General features: G+C 47.2%; 5 protein-coding genes across 5 annotated transcripts; 2 read left to right on the top strand and 3 right to left on the bottom strand.

Moving 5' to 3' along the window:
* Positions 1–1699: 1699 nt before the first annotated feature.
* On the top strand, positions 1700–9668 carry KY384_005545 (uncharacterized protein; the record flags this gene model as incomplete). Its single annotated transcript, XM_044814045.1, is given in 11 exon segments — positions 1700–2345; positions 2364–3019; positions 3070–3371; positions 3419–3538; positions 3855–4007; positions 4058–4157; positions 4202–4975; positions 5025–6254; positions 6312–6843; positions 6895–7369; positions 7415–9668. 11 exon segments carry the CDS (start codon positions 1700–1702, stop codon positions 9666–9668), a joined length of 7242 nt encoding a protein of 2413 aa, XP_044669346.1.
* A 1487-nt stretch (positions 9669–11155) lies between these two features.
* ERG25 (C-4 sterol methyl oxidase) lies at positions 11156–12064 on the bottom strand (the record flags this gene model as incomplete). Its single annotated transcript, XM_044814044.1, has 4 exons — positions 11156–11720; positions 11772–11857; positions 11914–11922; positions 12053–12064. 4 exons carry the CDS (start codon positions 12062–12064, stop codon positions 11156–11158), a joined length of 672 nt encoding a protein of 223 aa, XP_044669345.1.
* A 543-nt stretch (positions 12065–12607) lies between these two features.
* On the top strand, positions 12608–15948 carry KY384_005543 (uncharacterized protein; the record flags this gene model as incomplete). The annotated part of the gene is made up of 5 exons (XM_044814043.1): positions 12608–12624; positions 12678–14640; positions 15132–15197; positions 15272–15539; positions 15623–15948. The coding sequence occupies 5 exons, from the start codon at positions 12608–12610 to the stop codon at positions 15946–15948; spliced, it is 2640 nt and encodes an 879-aa protein (XP_044669344.1).
* A 435-nt stretch (positions 15949–16383) lies between these two features.
* KY384_005542 (uncharacterized protein) lies at positions 16384–16890 on the bottom strand (the record flags this gene model as incomplete). Its single annotated transcript, XM_044814042.1, has 1 exon — positions 16384–16890. The coding sequence occupies one exon, from the start codon at positions 16888–16890 to the stop codon at positions 16384–16386; it is 507 nt and encodes a 168-aa protein (XP_044669343.1).
* Positions 16891–18982: 2092 nt separating this feature from the next.
* Positions 18983–19624, bottom strand: KY384_005541 (uncharacterized protein; the record flags this gene model as incomplete). Its single annotated transcript, XM_044814041.1, has 1 exon — positions 18983–19624. The coding sequence occupies one exon, from the start codon at positions 19622–19624 to the stop codon at positions 18983–18985; it is 642 nt and encodes a 213-aa protein (XP_044669342.1).
* Positions 19625–19851: the final 227 nt, after the last annotated feature.

The following is a 19851-nucleotide window of genomic DNA, read 5'->3' as shown; positions in this document are numbered from 1 at the left end:
CTTGACGTTTTCCTTTGGTCCCTTGTTTATGCTGTTTTCTGAGCGGTTTGCGCCATCATATTGTGGAAAGGCGGCCTTTGCGTCTATCATGCGGCTGTCTTATGCCATTTCGGCTGGAGCCGGATTCCTCATATTCTATCAAGACTCGCTAAGTATGAAGATCATAACAAGACGGAAGACGCTAGCTTATCTATATGTTTAGAGCGATTCTATGGTATCACCGAGAACAAGCGAGAAATTGAAATGGATATGCGAGAGATGGTCGAGAAGGTCAAGAAAGGTGAACCGCTATATGGAAAGTCGACGTTAAGCCCGCACATGCAAGGTGTGGCGGCGCGGAACTCTAGATATTGTGGGGTTTTCTTCCATGTAATCCCTTGGTTCAACTTCGTCAATCATGGACAGGTACGACCTTCACGCTATCATGAAAGCTTGACAATCGCTCACAGCGAATAGCACGGTGTCGATACTGCCAAGTATTTCCAGCAAGCTGAACGTGAGCTAGCGGCGGAAGACGCAGCGAGGCAAGGCAGCGAATAGATATACAACCTACGAAAGTTATTGGGGTCATTCAGGAGTATTCAATTTGCGAGGCTTGAAAGCAACGCCTCGTTACGTGCTATTTTCAATTCCGATTGTGACTTACCAGCATCTTCCAATATTCCTTGACAGGTGTGGCAGTATCGCCTGCGATGGTCCCATTGAAATGTCGTCTACAGGTCGTCTGCGACCTCAGAGAGCGTCATTTTCGCCAGACGGGGGCAGTATCTCGGTCTTGAGTTGCCGGTCCTTCTTAGGGCGGGGCTCTGGAGCTACGACTTATCAGCTTTGTGAACGCAGATGACGAAATTCAAGAGTCCACCTTTCTCGTTTTCTTGCATGTAGAATCTTCTAAGCAACATTATAGCCTGTTCACGGAAGATACCACCAACAGCAGAAAATGGCGCGTCAATACTAGGGCTACCTACAATAAGTCATTGTTCGGGCTCAATAGATAATCGCTAGCATACTCCGAGTGGATTGACAGCACTCCGCCTGTTCCTCCAAACCGATCATTCGAGCAGCCATAATAGACAGACCTCACATGATATTGACGAAGTGCTGAGGCGCACATAATGCAAGGCTCAACTGTCACATAGACATCGGTCTCTTCAAATATTGAGAGTGGATAGTTTTCAAGAATGCTGCTGATGGCCACGAACTCTGCATGCCTTGTACCCTTCCCGAAATTAGATGGATTGCCATGTAGTTGGGTCTCTAATTTATACATTTAGAGATCTGTTCGTATCATTCATGCCTTCTCCAATGACACGATTCTTGTGTACGAATACGCAGCCTACAGGTACTTCGTCAGCTTCTAGGGCCTTCTCTGCCTAGAATGCTTTTTAGTTCTAGTACTTGATGGTACGCGTTTGGTGAAAGTACCAAATCAACTGCCTTCCGCATGAAAAATTCGTGGGAAACACTGCCTTCCATAACATGACCAACTTTGGGTGTTGAATTTTGAGCAGCCTTGCGCAACCCGAAATCGAGTCCTCTATGATATCACACTAGGCCCGACATGGAAATCACGTGGTTTTCGCGCTACAACATTTGATCAGCGCGTTCGTCAGAATTCATAATTTCATAAGTTTTAGGAGCCCCCACTTCGCAATGAACGAATTCGATTCCCGTGAGAATCGTCAGACACTCTTCTGCGATGGCTCGTGGCGTTGGCCGGACTGGCCCTCCGCGATACGTACAGAATGATTTTGAAAATCGAGTCAATGGGGAAGCTCCCGCATCAACTTTAGCTGCTCAGCTCGTGAATCAGATCACGGATGGCGCTGCACGAGGAGGGAGTCAGCGCGAAGACACGTTTAGGCTGCTACTGCAAGAAGTCCTGCAAAGCGAATATGAGCCTCCGAACACCGGTGGCTCAAATGAAGCAAATTTGTCCGTGAACTTCAAACTTATATACGTCATTGTCAAGGCCGGCTTAGACAACCATCAACGGCGGAATCCCTTTGTGGCTCATAACAATCAAGTAAAGCAATCCATCGACAGCCTCAAGGCTATCGAAATTGCTCTTTGTCGTACACCAAATGTTTTATTTTCTGTCAGCTCACATGATGAAGACGAGTCCCTGCAGAATGTTCCTTTACTGTTGTGGCTCGTCCCAAAAATTCTATCTCTCCTCAAATTAAGAATTCACGAGGATCTCAAGGCAAGTTGTGACCAATGTCTTGAGATTATCCTGTCCCTTGAGGAGAAGATACGTTCCCCAGGTCTCAGACTTGATCCCATTTTTAGATATGTCCGCGGTTGCAATGAGGGTCTGTTGGAATGGCCAGATCTTGTCATCCGTCACTAAGCTTGCCTAGATATTTTATCTTCCTTGGAGAGCTTCGATAAACACAACAATAAGGAAGTTTTATCTACCGTGAACATTCCTTCCGAGGCAACGTTATCTTCTGTCTTGTCATTCCATGATGCACAAGGGGTTTCGCCAAAACTGGTGTGCACTACAATTTCGTCTCGTCTTGAAGCTTCTAGGGTATGTGTGCATCTACTGAGACTTCTTGTGCACTCGGATGAGAAGAATCGAAAATCCCAACTTGGTACAGCGGGAAGGCCATCTCTTGAGACGGCTGCTCAATCATTACCTCGAATCTGGAATACACTATTCCACGAAACTAGCTCACATGACGAGAATGTGTTGCCTTCTAACGCCCTCTGTTCGCTACTAGATACAACGCACTATCTCCTCAAGAACCTGGTCCGCGATGGGAATTCTAAGCCTCAGCTCGACACGCTTATATCAGCTCTAGAAATTATCTCCGTCACCCTCACGTCTGCAGTACTACCTCTTCCGGCTGCTGTCGAGAAGGGAATATCGATCAACATATTTCACGTTGCATACATTATTCTTAGTGCAAATCGTGGCATGCTTCCGGATCTTTTGGAGCACAGCTTTCGGCTCATGGGTAATGTTGTTCGAAATGAAGATCGATATCCTACTTTTGGACAAGATTTGCAGGTGAGTGTGGCTCAGTAGAGGAACAATTCAGGAGGACTCAATCTCGATAGCAAGCCTTGAACTTTGTGACCTACTGGCACTGTAATACAACTCTAAGCGTGAAGGAAGCTGTCCTGAACACTAAGCTGACCCTCGAGGACTGTACCCTACGCGGAACATGTGAAGGCCTGTTCGACTTTCGGCTCTCAAGCCCCTCAATGAAATATAGCACTCATCCTCCCAAGCGAGCCCGAACGTCAGCAGCCAGCAGTGTGGTCAAGCTGCAGAGTTCTGATTCCCCTCTCCTCATCATTCAATCTGTTTTAGACGTGGAAACGCAACCTGATTTAGGTGTTTTATACGCACTTGCAAAGTTCGTACCTCCTGTTGAGCATTTTCTATCAGCAGCTAACAATTTAGCGAACGCTATGCGAAATTAAGTGAGACTGAGCAATGTCAAATCTTTCAGCAGATTGGTCGGCTAGCTTGTGCTTCTGCCGAAGAATTCGATAGTACTCGGGCAGAGAACCCTTTTTGTTCGTGGTGTGACTCCGACTCTAGAAGCAACACAGTTCCAGCAATTTGGGAAGGCCCTCAAGCCGAGGAGACTCTGTTAGCCTTCAACACCCTTATAGGATCACAAGCACTACAGAGATCCAGGCGCCCACGATTAGTCGCGGTAAATGCTCTGTATCGTCTACTTATCCACAGCAAGAATCATGACTATTTCAGTCTGTCAACATCACGGATTGGTCAATTCTGCCTTGGGGGCTTGCGCAGCTCCACCCGAGAGATTAGAGTGGCGGCTGGGTATTAAACATTCTATGTCCCAATCGTCGAAGCTAACGCATGGCAGGCATACACTGTCCGTCTTCCTGCGGCAAAATGCTGGGCCTGAGATGGCCACTAGGAATAGACTCGTCACCCTGGACTATTTGCGGAACCTGTCGGAGCGTGGAGACCTCAGCCTGCAAGAAACTTGCATTTTGGCATTAGGTCAAATGATAAGGTATACAGATTCTCGAAGTTTCAACTAGTGGCAAGCTGAAGACAGAATAGAAATGTTGAAGACTGCGATGAACTCAATCTTGCACTACTGAAATTAGTAGAATATCTTGGGCATCCCAATGCTCTTCTGAGCAGTCTTTCATATGACGAGGTTTGTAGGCTACCCCAGTATCATGGCATCGCTAACCGTCGTAGCTTCAACTGGTGTCCAACCACTCGCCTTTCACCGCTTTGAAGCTTTTCGCCCCCTATTGGCGAACGATTGCGGTGGCCGTTGTTCAAAATCTCCTTCGACGGCCACAACTTGTACAACAGATTGCGGATTTGCTGGCCATGAGCGTGCCTAAGTTCCTTGCTTCAACCCAGATGCATACCGTCCCATACTTTGTACTGCGAAAGCAGCGGGAGCTTCTTCAGCGTATCGCCGAAGCAAGCAATCTGACAGTCATGGCTCTCTGTAGAGAGCACAACAACATGGCCGCAATACTGGCAAATATTCTTCTTCAAGCGTCTTCAGACGTCGAGGACCTTGTAATCAACTTACTACATTCCGTCAGTCCCGAATTCGACAATGTAGATTGTGCGGAGTTGTTAAGATCAGAACCGCAAGCCACGGCTACAGAGCTCCTGAAGTTCGCTGGTGAGGTGGATGAGACTAGACGAATTCAAGCAAGTGGTCCAGCGATAAGACTCGAAATTTGCCTGCTAATTGATTATCAGGCTCAACGAGCCCTCCAGTTCCTGGCCGGCGTAATCAGTGGTAGAACATCCTCCAACCGTGGGAATAGCAAAGCCGATACAATTGAATCGTTTTTTGAAACACATATTCTCGGCATCATGGCACTCCTAGCCGATACTATCAATGACGGCAAGGGTCCGCAGCCAATTCTGGAAAAGAGGCGATGCTTGAAAGCCATCCGAGAGATGGTGAAAATAGCCCAAGGCCATATAAGCAATGGTATCCCCCAGGTATGACCCTCTCTGGGATTTAGGTTCGATTGACTCACATTCGATGCAGGTTAGCTCTTGCTTGCGATCAGCCATTGGACAAGCGGACCTCATCAACGACGCATTTGAGGCTTGGATCGTCATGATCAATCTTCTTCCTGAAGACGACCTTTCTGCACTTGTTGAGCCAACTTTGGCTCTTATCGTTCAGCATTGGGAGTCTATAGATTCCACACTACAAATGCATGTTTACGATATGGTCGCTTGCCTTTTCAAATCCAAAGAGATATTGATCCGCGACATTGCGGCTACTCTACCTTCCCTTGCTCAGGTACCACTCTTGTCTAAATACGAGCAAGATCTAGCAAAGCTTAAGGCACAAAACGGGGTCAAACACCATTTTCAGACTTTCAGTCAACGTTGTCAAAGCGAAAATCCGACTGTTGTAGATAAAGCTTTAAAAGAACTGGCGCTTTATCTAGAGAGGGAGCAATCTTTTCTCCACACCCACGCCAACAGCGAACAGCCAGATGCGTTGATCGGCAATCTGCTTCGGTCTTTGCTGGACACAGCCGTCCTTTTCAGCAACTCCGATGCCAACATTGCTGCACTTTGCGCACAATGTCTTGGAATGGTAGGATGCCTCGATCCGACGCGGGTAGAAGCAGCCCGAGAAAAAAAGGAGATACTAGTGCTCTCAAATTTTACACAAGAAGACGAGATTCGAGACTTCATCATCACGTTCCTGGGAGAGGTTCTGAGTAAAGCATTCTTATCCGCCACGAATTCAAGAAGCCAAGGTTTCCTTGCATACGCCATGCAAGAGCTTTTGGCTATAGGAGACTTTCAGGAATCTGCCAGACCAAGACCCCACGAAGGACATTACGATTCGAATTATCAACGATGGGCTGATCTTCCTGAATCCACAAGAACACTCCTAACGCCCTTTCTAGACTCCAAATATTTCGTCACCGCAGGTACAACCCAAACGTCTTGCGTATACCCTATTTTCAAGAAGGATGTATCACATGCCCAATGGCTTCGTCTTTTCACTTTCGATCTTCTCAAGAAAGAGACTGGCAAGGACATGGTAGGACGTCTATTTGCGGTCCTTAGTCGAATCATACGTCTTCAAGACATAGCCATCGCCACATTCCTTTTACCATTCACAGCCTTGAATACTATACTTAACGGTGATGCAGTGGACAAGAAGAATACTGCTGCAGAATTACTCAATGTGTTGGATCATCCTCTGCCAGAAGGCGCTGTTGAGAGGGAGGCTCTTAAATTATGCAGCCAAGTATGTTGGCTCAGACTCATGGGTACGAGGACGTAGATTTGGCTGACTGTATCCTAGACAGTCTTCCAGGTTCTTGACTATTTGTCACGGTGGATGCAAAAGAAGAAGATGGAGATTGCAAATCTTCGCACACCAGGAACGCGTGCCAGTCGCACGCCCTACGAATCGGACCTAGAAAAAGACGCCTTGCATATCTCGAGCGTTGAAGCTGTTCTTGGCATGATACCGGCTGATACGATCTCACGACGTGCGGTCGAATGCGAGTCATTCGCGCGTGCACTGTTTCACTGGGAACAATACATACGACAACGACGGCAGACGAGTATCGACCTTGGGAAGGCTCTTGACCTCGAGCCATATTATGCCAGGCTGCAAGATATCTACACGCAGATCGATGAGCCGGACGGAATTGAAGGCATATCATCCCACCTGCAAGTCCTCGATGTCGATCAGCAGGTACTTGAGCATCGTAAAGCTGGGAGATGGACAGCCGTGCAGAGTTGGTATGAGTTACTTCTCACCAAACAGCCTGACAATCTCGATTTCCAATACAATCTTTTAACAAGTTTGAAGGAGTCTGGGCAACATGGTGAGCTGTATCGATGTTTTGGGTGTTGATCAATTGACTAATTTATGATAGATGTTCTTCTGAATCAGGTCGATAGCTTTCCTCAAACACAAGCAATGCAAGCCATTTGTATGCCTTTTGCCGCCGAATCGTCTTGGGCCACTGGCAAGCTTGACAAATTGAGGCGGTATATTGATCAATCTTCAACGATACCAACATCTTTCAATATTGGAGTTGGCAGAGCACTGCTTGCATTAAATGAAGCGGCGCCACGAGATTTCTTTGGCGAAATCAAGGAAATCCGTATCTCAATTGCTCAGAATCTCTCACCCACCAATACGCTTGCATTGCAGGACTGCCATGACGCTATGTTGAAGCTTCATGTACTGGCTGAAATGGAGGCTGTTGGTAGCGCAGACAGCTCAGCAGACTTCGACAGGTCCAGCTTTATGTCTTCCTTGAACCAGCGGCTAGACGTATTAGGCCCTTTCCTTTCTAATAAACAATACATCTTGGGCCTGAGACGTGCGACGATGCAAGCTTCCAAGTGAGTGTGTCCAATGTATAGCATGATCTTGACTTACAAATCTAGACTCAAATTCTCACACCTTGATATCGCCTCCTCATGGTTGACTAGCGCCAAATTAGCCAGAAAGGCCAACTTCAGCCATCAGGCGTTCAACTCGGTCTTACATGCGTCACAATTAGGTGATGCTTCAGCGACTATTGAGCACGCACGCCTTTTGTGGAAAGAAGGCAACCACCGGAAGGCGATACAAAGTCTCGAAGGTGCTATCGCCGCCAATGCTTTCAGGTCATATGATTACATAGAAGCAAATGACCCAGCAGTAACCAATGCTGTGGCAAAACAGCAGCAGCAGAATTTGCCGAAAGCAAAGGCTCATTTATTGCTTGCCAAATGGATTGACAGAGCCGGTCAAACCCAATCTGACGTAATTATTCAACAGTATAAGAAAGCTGTCGAGTTCCACAGTAGGTGGGAAAGAGGCCACTACCATCTCGGAAAACATTACAACAAACTATTGGAGTCCGAGAAGGCAAAACCCCCAGCAAAGCAAGCTCAGACCTTTATTACTGGCGAAACGGCTAAATTGGTCGTCGAGAACTACCTTAGATCTCTCGCCTTCGGTGCAAAGTATTTATTTCAGACGCTACCGCGTATATTGACCTTATGGCTAGACCTGGGTGTCGACTCCGAGTCGTCTTTGGATCCTAAATACGGGAACGATGAGGCATTTCGCTCACACATAACTACTCAACGCCGAAAACTCTTGAGCGCGTGTAATTCTCAAATCAGGAAGTACATTGATCGACTTCCAGCATGGGTATTCTATACAGCCTTGTCGCAATTGGTGGCTCGGATATGCCATCCTAGTCAGGCCATTTCAGGTCTCCTCATTGACCTTATCGCGAAGGTAGTGATGCAGCATACCGCACAAGCTCTGTGGACTTTATTGGCCATGGCTAAGTCATCTTCAAAAGATAGAGCTAATCGAGGTGTAGCCTGCATGACCAAAACTCTAGAGAATGCTCGAAAAAGCAAAAGTGATATTGTCGCTGCAGACCTGAAGGCTTTTATAGCACAAGGACAGAAGCTGTCAGATCAATTACTTCGTGTGTGCGAAACCGAAATCAAGAGCAAGGCACCCAATGTTCACCTCAGTAACGATCTGGGGTTCAAACATTCATTCGCCACTTCAAAGCTCGCAATGCCCACTGAAACTTGTCTGACAGCGAGTCTTCCGACAAGTGAAAATGTAGATATGCGCAAGCATAGGGCATTCAACAGCAATGACTATGTTCATATATCTGCATTCATGAACGAAGTACTTGTACTAAACTCACTTCAGAGGCCCCGAAAAATAAGTATCAGAGGGTCTGACGGGCATTTATATTCAATGCTGTGCAAGCCAAAGGACGACCTTCGAAAAGACCAAAGGCTCATGGAATTTAACGCCATGATCAATCGTTCGCTCAAAAAAGATGCGGACTCTTCCAAAAGACGTTTGTATGTCAAAACATACGCAGTTACCCCTCTCAATGAGGAATGCGGTCTCATCGAATGGGTTGATGGTCTCAGAACCTTACGTGATATCCTCCTGAATATCTACAAACAGAAGAATGTTCACATTAATTACGGTGAAATTCGCAATCTCCTCAACGAGTCCATTTCCGCCCCCAACAAACTTCCGATCTTCACGAAAAAAGTCATTTCACATTTTCCGCCTGTCTTCCACGAATGGTTTGTTGAGATGTTTCCCGAGCCCGGCTCCTGGTTTGCAGCCCGTCTTCGGTACACACGATCTTGCGCTGTCATGTCCATCGTTGGGCATGTCCTCGGTCTAGGCGACCGACATGGTGAGAACATCCTCTTTGAGGAAGGTAATGGAGGCACGTTCCACGTCGACTTCAACTGCCTGTTCGACAAAGGCCTAACCTTCGAAAAACCTGAACTAGTCCCTTTCAGATTGACGCACAACATCGTGGACGCATTTGGGGCCTATGGGCATGAAGGACCTTTTAGAAAGACTTGCGAGTTGACAAATCGTATCTGCAGGCAGAATGAGGACACGCTGATGACGATTCTCGAGACGTTCTTGTACGATCCGACCACTGATTTCATAGGGAAAAAGAAGAAAAGAGATCCCATTGTACCTGAGACTCCGGAGGGAGTGCTAGAAAGCATTAGAAACAAAGTAAGAGGACTTTTGCCGGGCGAAAGTGTCCCATTGAGTGTGGAAGGTTATGTCGATGAATTAATAACACAGGCCACGAATCCATACAAATTGGCGAGCATGTATATTGGGTGGTGTGCATTCTTCTGATTCGTAGAAGCTTTTGTTCAGACGGACCATTCTACACGTAGCGATGGCATATATGACTTTGACTAGATTTAAGAAGCTCGTAACTATCAGTATGATTGAAGATTTATGTCAGTAATTCTGCGAAAATCATAAATTTTGACAATATTCCAAAGGATTCAGCTGGTGACCCTTACCACAAATCATACGTTAACACCACCATCCAATCATTTAATCCCCACCACCAACCGCACTCTGCATCGCCATGTCCGCCAAGTACCACAATGCCGCTCAAATATCCGAATGCCCTCTGCCAGCCTCACAAACAGTTGCATAAAATTACAATTGATCCTGGTAATCTATGTCCACAAAATCTATCCCGCACCACAGCATTAGTACGATCAGCAGCCAGTACAGCAACAGATAAGAATCTACGCGGTAAGAAACTTAACCTATCATATTTTGAGCCTGCACAACAAGGCGTGAGAAAGGTTTCCAGCATGTCCCCGCCGCACTCGACGTCAGCAGAGGAAGTCCAGCCCCACCTGGCCCATGGCCAAGATGCGAGTGTGGTGATGCCGATAGTTGAGGAACTGGTTGGGAAGGGGGAGGGTGGGAGAGGGCAGCCGGCGTGGGAGATGGTGATAGATGGGAAAGGTGTGAGGAGGAGGGTGCGGTTTAAGGGGTTCGGTAAGGCTTGGGTTAGTATAATTTCTTTTTGTCGTTTATATTGGAGTGTGGCCTTTGCCTTGATTTCCCATAGTTGACGAGAACTTTTGTTTTCTCTCTGTGTGCAATCGAGCGGTGATACAGAATGCATTTAAGGGACATGCATGGGAAATAGTAGGATTGATATACGAGTTGACGATTCGCTAATCTCTGGTTGACGCAAAGGCTTTCATGAATGCAGTAGCAGAGAAATGTAAGGAGGTCAAGCACCATCCTGAGTGGTGGAATGTGAGTCTCTTACTCCCATGCTGCAATAGGCAGTTCCTGGATCCTGACATCAGTGTACGAAACTAGTCATACAATGAGACCGTTATAACGTGGACGACGCACAGACCGGAAGGATTGACGATCAAGGACGTGGAGATGGCTAAATTTTGTGATGAGCAAGCAAAAGTGTTTGGAGAAGTTGGGATTGGTGAGGAGGTTATGACATGTTCTGGGGTGAAAGGTAAAGGGTGAGAAGAACATCATGATTTCATTACAATTTCAAGGGAAGCGCTACGTTAATGAGTGATTGGTGCGTATGAGTCTTTGTATTTGTTTCTGAGCGAACGAGTGACCTACTTCAGCTGCTGTGAAAGCAGCTCCAGCCCCTAGCGGGGAATCTTTGTCTATCGAAGATGATGCCTCCCAAAAAAAACTCCATCCAATGATCTCGGTAGGCTTGGTCTATGGGAAGAGCCCAGGCTTATCGCTGAAGGGATTCGTGCTGAGAGTAATTATTCATTATGCATTAGAGATGTTGAGAACGTTGCTGCAATCACCGTCCTCTATTGCAAGATTCATTGCATCTTCTTGCCCTCCTTCGCCAATTTTCTTTCTCTCCTCTTCTTAGCTGCCTCAGGACCAGACTCGGTGTCCATAATATAATCCCACCATCTAAAGCTGCTTGAGTAGTTGCCAATGAATCTCTCATGATGAACGTCATGATGCTGTGCCCCTGCCCAGACTGGTAGAAAATGGTGCAAACTCCAAGGGAATTCGTAGCCGGAATGAGCATCAATGGCCTGAAAGAGGCGTCCAATAATCCAGATGTACATAGTCAGGATATGGAGATCGCCCGTCACAGCGCACCACAATATTGGCGTACCAACGGTTCCCAACCCAAGGACCATGACCTCAATAGGTGATGCGTATTCGGCGGCCAAACCAAACGGCGCGGAATATTGGTGGTGGATCTTGTGAATGTTTTTGTACAGCGGACCCCAATGGAGAGCGCGGTGTGACCAATAGTGCCACGTATCTTCGAGCACAAAGAAAACAGCAATTTGGTACGCCATTTTCAGAAGAAGTGGGAACGGTACGCCTGTTGCCATGCCGAAGTATTGAGCCATGGGATGGAAAAGCCTGGGCGAGATCAGCGATGTTGTCAAGCATCTTGTGTGGGTAGCGTAATACCATATTTGCGGTAATTCAACCGTGAAATGCGACAAAAGCACCAGTCTGGCGCAATTCCATTGTTCTTGGTTGGTAGGAACTTTTTGCTATTGGCGTTGTCAGAATGAACACGATCTATTTCGAGTGTAGGAATAGAGCTCACATTCTGAATCTTGTACTTGTTGAAGTAGGGAATGCGATCAATGAGTAGCCAGGGTAATGAGCGACCGAAATACACAATCTCGTGCATAAGGAATGACATGATGCCCGTCGCTAGCACATCGTTTTGCATGTATGCGTACCACGCCGCCCATAAGCGTTCAAATACGTTAAGGTGCACATTGTACTGTGATATCTGATCAAAGTTACCCCAGTAGGTCTCGGGGGGCGATGAGAGGAGAGGTGAAGTCGAGTTCCTGCCAAAGACGAGTCAATTGCGCGTTCTCAGTCACCAGCTGCCGAAGACTCACATGGCTTGTGGGGATAGGTTGAAAGTGATATGATATACCAATGGACTTCCACGTAGGATGCGGGCAATTGCGAAAGACGAAGGACTTCAAATTCTTCTATGGAAGATCTTGTGGCAATTCTAATTGGCTTCTAGACTTCCGGCAAGGGGGATTGCCGGCAGTGGACTGATGCCCTGACCTAGTCCCCTTTAGGCACCAACGCCAAGAATCCAGAAGCCCTGACGCGTGCGACCGGACCGTCAAAAAAAATCGTGGTGACGGACGTTGGTATAAACGTGAAGAAGAGGCATGAGACCCACGACTCATACACATAAGATGTGATGTATTTAACATCTACTGCCAACCGTGTACGCAGATTCTTGATTACGGATCGGCTGGACTGCAACCATGTCATTCGTCGTAGAGTAACTCTCTGACTTCAATCGAGTAAGCTTTGATGGACACTGACAGGGAACAGCCACATCCGTAATATAGACAATCAGCTTGATCGCATTCATCTTGCGAGACAGCAGGGATCTCATCACATTCCACCAGAACTACATACAGCCTCACAATCTTCGCGGGAAAGCGAGAGCCATGAAAGTGAGGATGGTGACCCGGAACGACTTCTGCAGCTACAAGTGGCGCTCAAGGCTTTCGGTACTCTGGCTTCAGCCAAGACAACTGTGGCCCCAAATGCCCTGATTGGCCTACTTGAAGGTGCACAATTGCTAAGTAGCCCCACCAGTCGTAGCAGCAATCCAGGCCATCAAAATCCGACGCCATCAGGGCAGGAGGAGGAATTGCAATGGCTGCTAGTGAGCAAAGCCACCACGCAAGCCTACGGCTTGATCTTGGATATGCTCCTGGACCAGACAATCCCCCTGAGCCAAGACATGTACTACTGGAGCCAAGTCCTGGGCTCTGCTCGTTTCACTGGTCTCTATACCCTCCAGACCTCGCCCTTACGTATATGGCAATGGACAAAAGACATATACCTCGACGCTCGGGAGAGGTTACAAAGGACTCGCAGTGAAACAGCCGACGACACTTTTCAGAATTCAATATCACAAGAATGGAAACAGTTTTATGGCCTCGTCCAAGATAGCATTCGGGAACGGTCGCTTGCTGACATGCAGTCAAAATTCATGACACCATTTACGAAATGTCAGATGGAAGCAAGATCTAAGTTCAAGCGCCTTCGCAGATTTCGTGATTTGAGTGCAACCGGCCTCGGCGTTCTACTCGATGAAGGGATGATGTTCGATACCCGCGACGAGGAGTCAATTTCTTCAAAGGCAGTTCAAGGTGATGACAACGAGGAATGGAAGACAGTCGTATCTAAGAGTGTAACATTGATGGAATCTATCCTTCGAAATATGACTCTCCTGGAGCGACCACCCGCCGAGTTTGAAGAGACTGTCTTTATGAACGTTGATGAAGAGAACGGGACAAGCCAGGAGGATGACTCTGAAAGAAGTTCGAAACCAGTCGCGCTCGCTTACCGGTTGCAAAAGCTGCTAGACGAGCAAATTCCGGCACATATACGAGCTTCCAGAGGGATAGTATCACAATACGGTAGACCCTCGCGCCTGGTACGGTTTTGGCTTCCAGGGATTGTCCTCTTACTTTCATCAAGCACTTTGCTTCGTATCTTTGTGCATCGTAGGGCCGAGATAATCGAATGGATCCGGGATGTTGGTACAACCACTGTGGACTTCTGGTACAACTGGGTTGTTGAGCCGGTCAAGAAAGTCATTGGCACAATACGGCACGACAAGGACAGCGAAATTGCTATTATGAGCAAAGAGAGTCTTCAAGGAGACAGAGCTAGCCTAGAAAGAATGGTTGTCGAATTCGTGACCGACAACCCCTCACATTTAGCTGGCGGTCAACTTACGGATGCTAAAATCTTGGATCTCAGAGCCAGAGTCAACGAGGGGGACATTACACCCGTGCTCCGAGCGTATGAGAAGGACCTGCAACATCCTTTCAGGGGGACCATTCGAGGTGACTTGGTACGAGCCTTGTTGATTCAGATTCAGAAGACCAAAGTGGACGTTGAAATTGCAATGCGAGGAATCGACAATCTTTTGAAAAGTCAGGAGCTTGTCTTTGGCTTCGTTGGGCTTACACCGTCACTCCTAATCTGTCTCGGGATTGGTAGCTGGTTTAGCAGTACCATGGCTGGACGCCGAGGGAGAGGTCAAAGTCGTAAACATGACAGTATGATACAGGGGTTGCGAAATGTTGACCGAATCCTGAGCGCTGCGCCTTCGGCGAACAATGGCCTACTTACCTACAAGGAGCATGGGCTAGTCCTCTGTGAAGCACATCTTCTACGGCAGCGAGCTCAAACAGCACTACCCAGAGAAATCCAGCCGGATTTTCTCGAAGATCTAGATGATCTGATCGATCAACGAACAGGCGTTGAAAGACAGGTCAGAGTAGTGGAAAGGATACGATGGACCTACTCCAAATGGCTTCATTGATGTGTGATGCACCTTGGAATGATAGAACTTTGACTTTTCTTAGCGTGGAGTTGGCTTCAAGGTTTCGGCGACACTGAAGGCTTTGCTACAATTGAAAGTCGTTCACAATACAATAAATAGCTAGAGCTTTGTGTACTTGTGTATGAATGGTGAGGATGGAGACTTATCAAAAGGCCTTAGGAGGCGAGCCGGAATTCTGACCGAGTGCCGCGCGCTTGATTTTGCGTGTGACCTCAACGGCGTTGAAGGCATCACCCTGTTGAATCTTTGCCTCTATGAATCTTGCGATCCAAAGCTCGCCCTTGCTTACGATCAAGATTCAATTTTACTGGCTGAATCAATTTCGAGCATTGATTAGTCCCGCGTATCGAAGCCGGTGAACAGATCAACCACTCCGCAGTATCGAAGACTATCAATACTAGAAGCTCAAAGCTTCATAGCTCATCCGCGATCTCCCCTGCAGATTTCTGCACAACATGGCTGGCACCAGAAACTATGATTTCCTTGTATACCCTCCCACATCTATGAAAGAAATTGAGATTGTCGCGGCTTTGAACTGACACCGCCGTTCTGAATTTAGATAAAGCTCCTGCTCATAGGAGACTCGGGCGTGGGAAAATCCTGCTGCCTCCTCCGATTCAGCGAAGACTCTTTCACACCGTCATTCATCACAACAATAGGGATAGACTTCAAAATCAGGACGATCGAGCTCGACGGCAAAAGAGTGAAGCTGCAAATATGGGACACAGCAGGCCAAGAACGGTTCAGAACGATTACAACAGCGTATTACAGAGGCGCTATGGGGATACTATTGGTATATGATGTGACGGATGAAAGAAGCTTCAATAGTGCGCCTGCCCCCCTCATTCCTAGTCTTCGAAGGTGATAGGGGCTCGGAGAATCAAGACTAATACATCAAATTGAACCACAGACATCCGAACCTGGTTTTCCAATGTCGAACAACACGCGAGTGAAGGCGTAAACAAGATTTTGATAGGAAACAAATGCGACTGGGAAGAAAAACGCACTATCTCCACTGAGCGAGGCCAGCAATTGGCTGACGAGCTAGGCATACCTTTCATGGAAGTATCAGCCAAGAGCAATATCAATGTCGAAAAGGCTTTCTACAGCCTAGCGGCAGACATCAAAAAGAGAATCATCGATACTAGCAAGACAGATCCCGGCCCACAAGGAAGTGGGGTGGATGTTACAGGGCAGGGGAGCGGGGCTACTGGTTTGAGCGGGAAATGCTGCTAATTCAAGATCTCTAGATGGAAGAGTGGTTGAAGATCTGGGGTATACTCGCTGTGTAAGGGATAGTATTGATACTCCTACAGTCGCATTTCTATTAGGTTCACGTACTTGCATGGGCGAGTAATGTTTCCGCACGGCGTTCAGGGTACGAGGATGGGGTTTCTTTTGATGTGACATAAATCACCGAAAGAAAGCCTGAGCACCGAGCATGATCCTGAATTTGAAAATGTGCACTGACCGTGAAGTATCTCTCGATTACCGTTCGCTTCTCAGTAGCTTGTCAAATTTGAGATCCCTTCATATTTTCATTTCATATCATTGAGGAAGCGACTGCTTGTACGCGAGTAGTATTCGTGAAATGTGACCTAATCCTTTCCTTTTTGTTAAACATACCTAAAACGTACTTTACGTGACAAAACGAACATAACTCGACACCACCTAGCCCACCTGATCAACGACTGTCACCACACAATTTGCCAAGAGCTGCGCCAGGGTCATTAGTTCCCACTTTAAGTAGTCCCGCCGATACCGTGAAACCTCGATACCATAGAAATTCACCACCGCCAAGAGGATGTTCAACCTCATCGCCAGCGCGAACAATCTCAAGAGGATCTTTCCACACCTAGCCCAAGGCTCCAGGACTCTAGGGAGTCGATTGACCGTGTACAGATAGCAGCAGACGATGGAGGACCAGAAAGCTATTGCAGCGATACACTGTAGCCTTCGGATCGTAAGATAGGCGCCATCGAAGATCTCCATCATCCGATTCTCCCTTTCGAGAGGGCTGAAGAAATAGTAGATGACATAGCTGTGAATATGGTTCGTTGGTAGAGGCGATGTGAGAAGGAGGATCGTCAAGTTGATGATCAGCCTAGCTGAGTTCGTGAGGAGTGCCTCTAATCGGTGACGAATATTCAAGGCAGGCTGAGGCTCCATCGCATCCATGAACGGTGACTAGTTCCCGGGATCGGCTGTGAGAAGTTCGAATTAGAGGCACATTCACAGTTCATGAGCTTCATAATATGTTTGTGTTGTTTTATAGTGTCGCAGAAAGCCTTCTTTTGTCCACGAACAATGCGCACGGCTTATCACTCGTAAGATGTCGGCTGACAATGAAAAATGTCTTTCATTGTTATTGAAATCTGGATCTGCAGATTCACGACGATGCCGAAGAATATGCTGAGACTAAATCGCTTGGTTTTTGACATTCTCCATCAAGCCTTGAGATTTATTCTCTTGTACGAATGCCGTCCCATATGCAACAGCTGAATATTGAGAGAAGAGATGGGTTGGAAGCCTTTTTGCTTTATATCGCGTCGGATGCATTATAGGTGATATCTACTCAAGAAGCGCCTCCTGTATGTCCCAAACAAGGTTTGTCAGAACCATCCACTCTCGTGCATGTGGCGGGAAAATCGAGTAGTCCTGCTTGCCATGAAGCCCACAAATAGTAGCGATGTCCAATGGCATAGTTGCAATTAGCACGAATTGTCGACATCTCATTACCCATTTGTCGTGCGTTTGAATCCATACGTCCACTCGACCTTGTAGCCATTGCATGTATCTAAGGAAATAAAGGCATAGGCGGACTTCAGCAGCAGTATAAAGACCCAAGGAAGCTATCCCCACAAACACTAATATCACAGAAGAAGTCCAGTCAAAGACCATTTCCACAATCTCAGATATCTCAGGGTTTTCGAGGAGAAATCGAGAAACATGGCCTCGGATCTGAATCACTGCTGTAGGAGTCACAGCCAAGTAGATGGTGATTTTCAACGAGGTATTGAAGAAAGATCTAGTGCGACCAAGAGCCCTAGCAGGCTGTTGTTCCATTGAGATCGTTGAACTGCCGTTTGAGATATTCCGCCTGGTGGAACATCGACGCTAAATAGGCAGGCAAGGTATTCTGCGGAGTTAAAATCTAGCAAGGCAAATAAAATGTTCAGATGAAGGAGCGGGAGATAAACAAAGTCGACAATTTTTAGAGGTTGTACGTGTGCTGTGGTTTCTGAATTGTGACAAACAATGCGACCTTCCGTGAAAATCCAGCAACACGTAACACTCCCTTTTTAGATTTCTTGCTCAACACAAAAGTGGCGAAGAACACTCTTTATTATGTCTCGCCTTTCTTGGGAGAATGCAATTTCTTATTACTTTTCGAGACTTGTATTGCGGAACCTGTCCATAGACTCGACCGCACTGAGAGAGGACTTTTCTATGTAACTGCTTCGGGCTCGGTTTACCTTCATGAAACAGTCAAGTTACATTCTTCGCTTGCTCTGATGCCATAGAATGCTGCTAGCAGAAGTGTCGTTCGTAGTAGTCATCGAAGCTAGAGAGACGTATGGAATCACCACCAGAGCTGTTCCCAATGCTCCGCCATCCACAGCCAGAAAACATATCTTCGAATGATCGTCTCCAATATAAGCAGAATAAGTAGATCGGTATTGACTTATGACCAATAATTCGCCAATGTGCCGCTGCTGTTCATCAACTTCGTTGCGAGTGCCGGTTTGTCAGTATAGAACGCGTAATCACTCAAAGACTGCACTATCCAGTCTTTCATTTTGGCATCGGTGATGAAAAATGCAATAAGATTCGACGCCCCTAAAGCGTAGCATTTCAGCTGCTGAAGCAAGCCTCGTGGCTGTCGGTCCATACTTGAATCTGACTTTTGGTGTGGGTGGATAGGAGGTGAAGTGGGATTGATGCGTGTGCAATAGTGGTGAAGAATTGGAACCTACCGACAGTTAAAGGAAGGCGGTGACGCACATAACGGACAGCAGCAGAAATTGTGTCAAAGTGCGTATAGCACTCAACATTCAATCGTGTGAGCGGCTTTCTTGAATATTTGATCCATTCATTGAAATGTGATGATCTATGATCGCAGGCGAATTGTCTTACTCCTTGGCGCAAACTAGGGTTATTGATTGATGCTCGCTATGTGCTGAGTTTGCGGTAGTCTCTTTTTGCCTGAATATGTCTTTAGAAAGGATACTTTTGAGAGCAAATTGCGCTGCAGGATCTAACCTGCTCGCTATGCAAAGGCATCTGGCTCGTAAAATCTCAGGCAAATTCTCACACCGGTCTTCGAGCCTGATCCCGACCTGCTTTGCCTACTGTCTAATGCACAAGGTGGCGCTAGCTTATCTCCTGTATCCTCTCCTGCTTCGGCTCCTGCTCCTGCTGTAGCTGCTGTAGCTTGAATAACTAGGACTCCTTCTTGCCCTCCTCCTTGGTGGGCTAGGGGTTCTCCGCCTATAATTGCCATAGCCTCTTCGCGCTGGGGAACGACTTCGTGACCTGCTCGAAAAGGACCTTGACCTCGATTTCCGGCTGAGGGATCTAGAATATGAGCGACGTCGATAATTGTTCGCGTCTCTGTCTCTGTCTCTGTCCCAGCCCCCACGACCTCCGCCATAGCGAGGCGGTGTCCTTCGTCTCGGTGGCTCTGGAGATCTGTAAGGTGATCTATATCTTCCACCTTGTCCGTTGTGTGGGCCGTAAGCAGGCGGACGTGGTCCTCTGCCAAAGTCTCTCGGAGGAGGCCCACGATCGTAGCTCGGAGGCGGACGGCGAGGCGGGGGTGGTGATCTTGCCAGTGGTGGAGACTGGGAAAACTTGCGACGTGGTAATACAACGCTGACTGATATAACAGCGCCGTCCAACTGAGCTTCATGCATGTGTGCTATGGCAGATTCGGCATTTGATGTAGTGGTGTAGATGATATAGGCAGTACCACGGTTGGTGTTGACTATGACTCAATCAGCTTATAGACTCAGTCCAAGATGTGCATAAGTTTGAGCGTACATTGTCTGTTCATGGGCAGATCGAGGTCCTTGATTGCGCCATATGCACCAAAGATTTCGCGGAGATGGGTCTCGTTCACATTCCTTGTGAGTTTTT

This window comes from Bacidia gigantensis (assembly GCF_019456465.1).
Source record: "Bacidia gigantensis strain McMullin 20006 chromosome Unknown contig_245, whole genome shotgun sequence".
NCBI classification, from domain to species: domain Eukaryota; kingdom Fungi; phylum Ascomycota; class Lecanoromycetes; order Lecanorales; family Ramalinaceae; genus Bacidia; species Bacidia gigantensis.
This window is presented reverse-complemented; position numbering and strand designations above follow the sequence as displayed.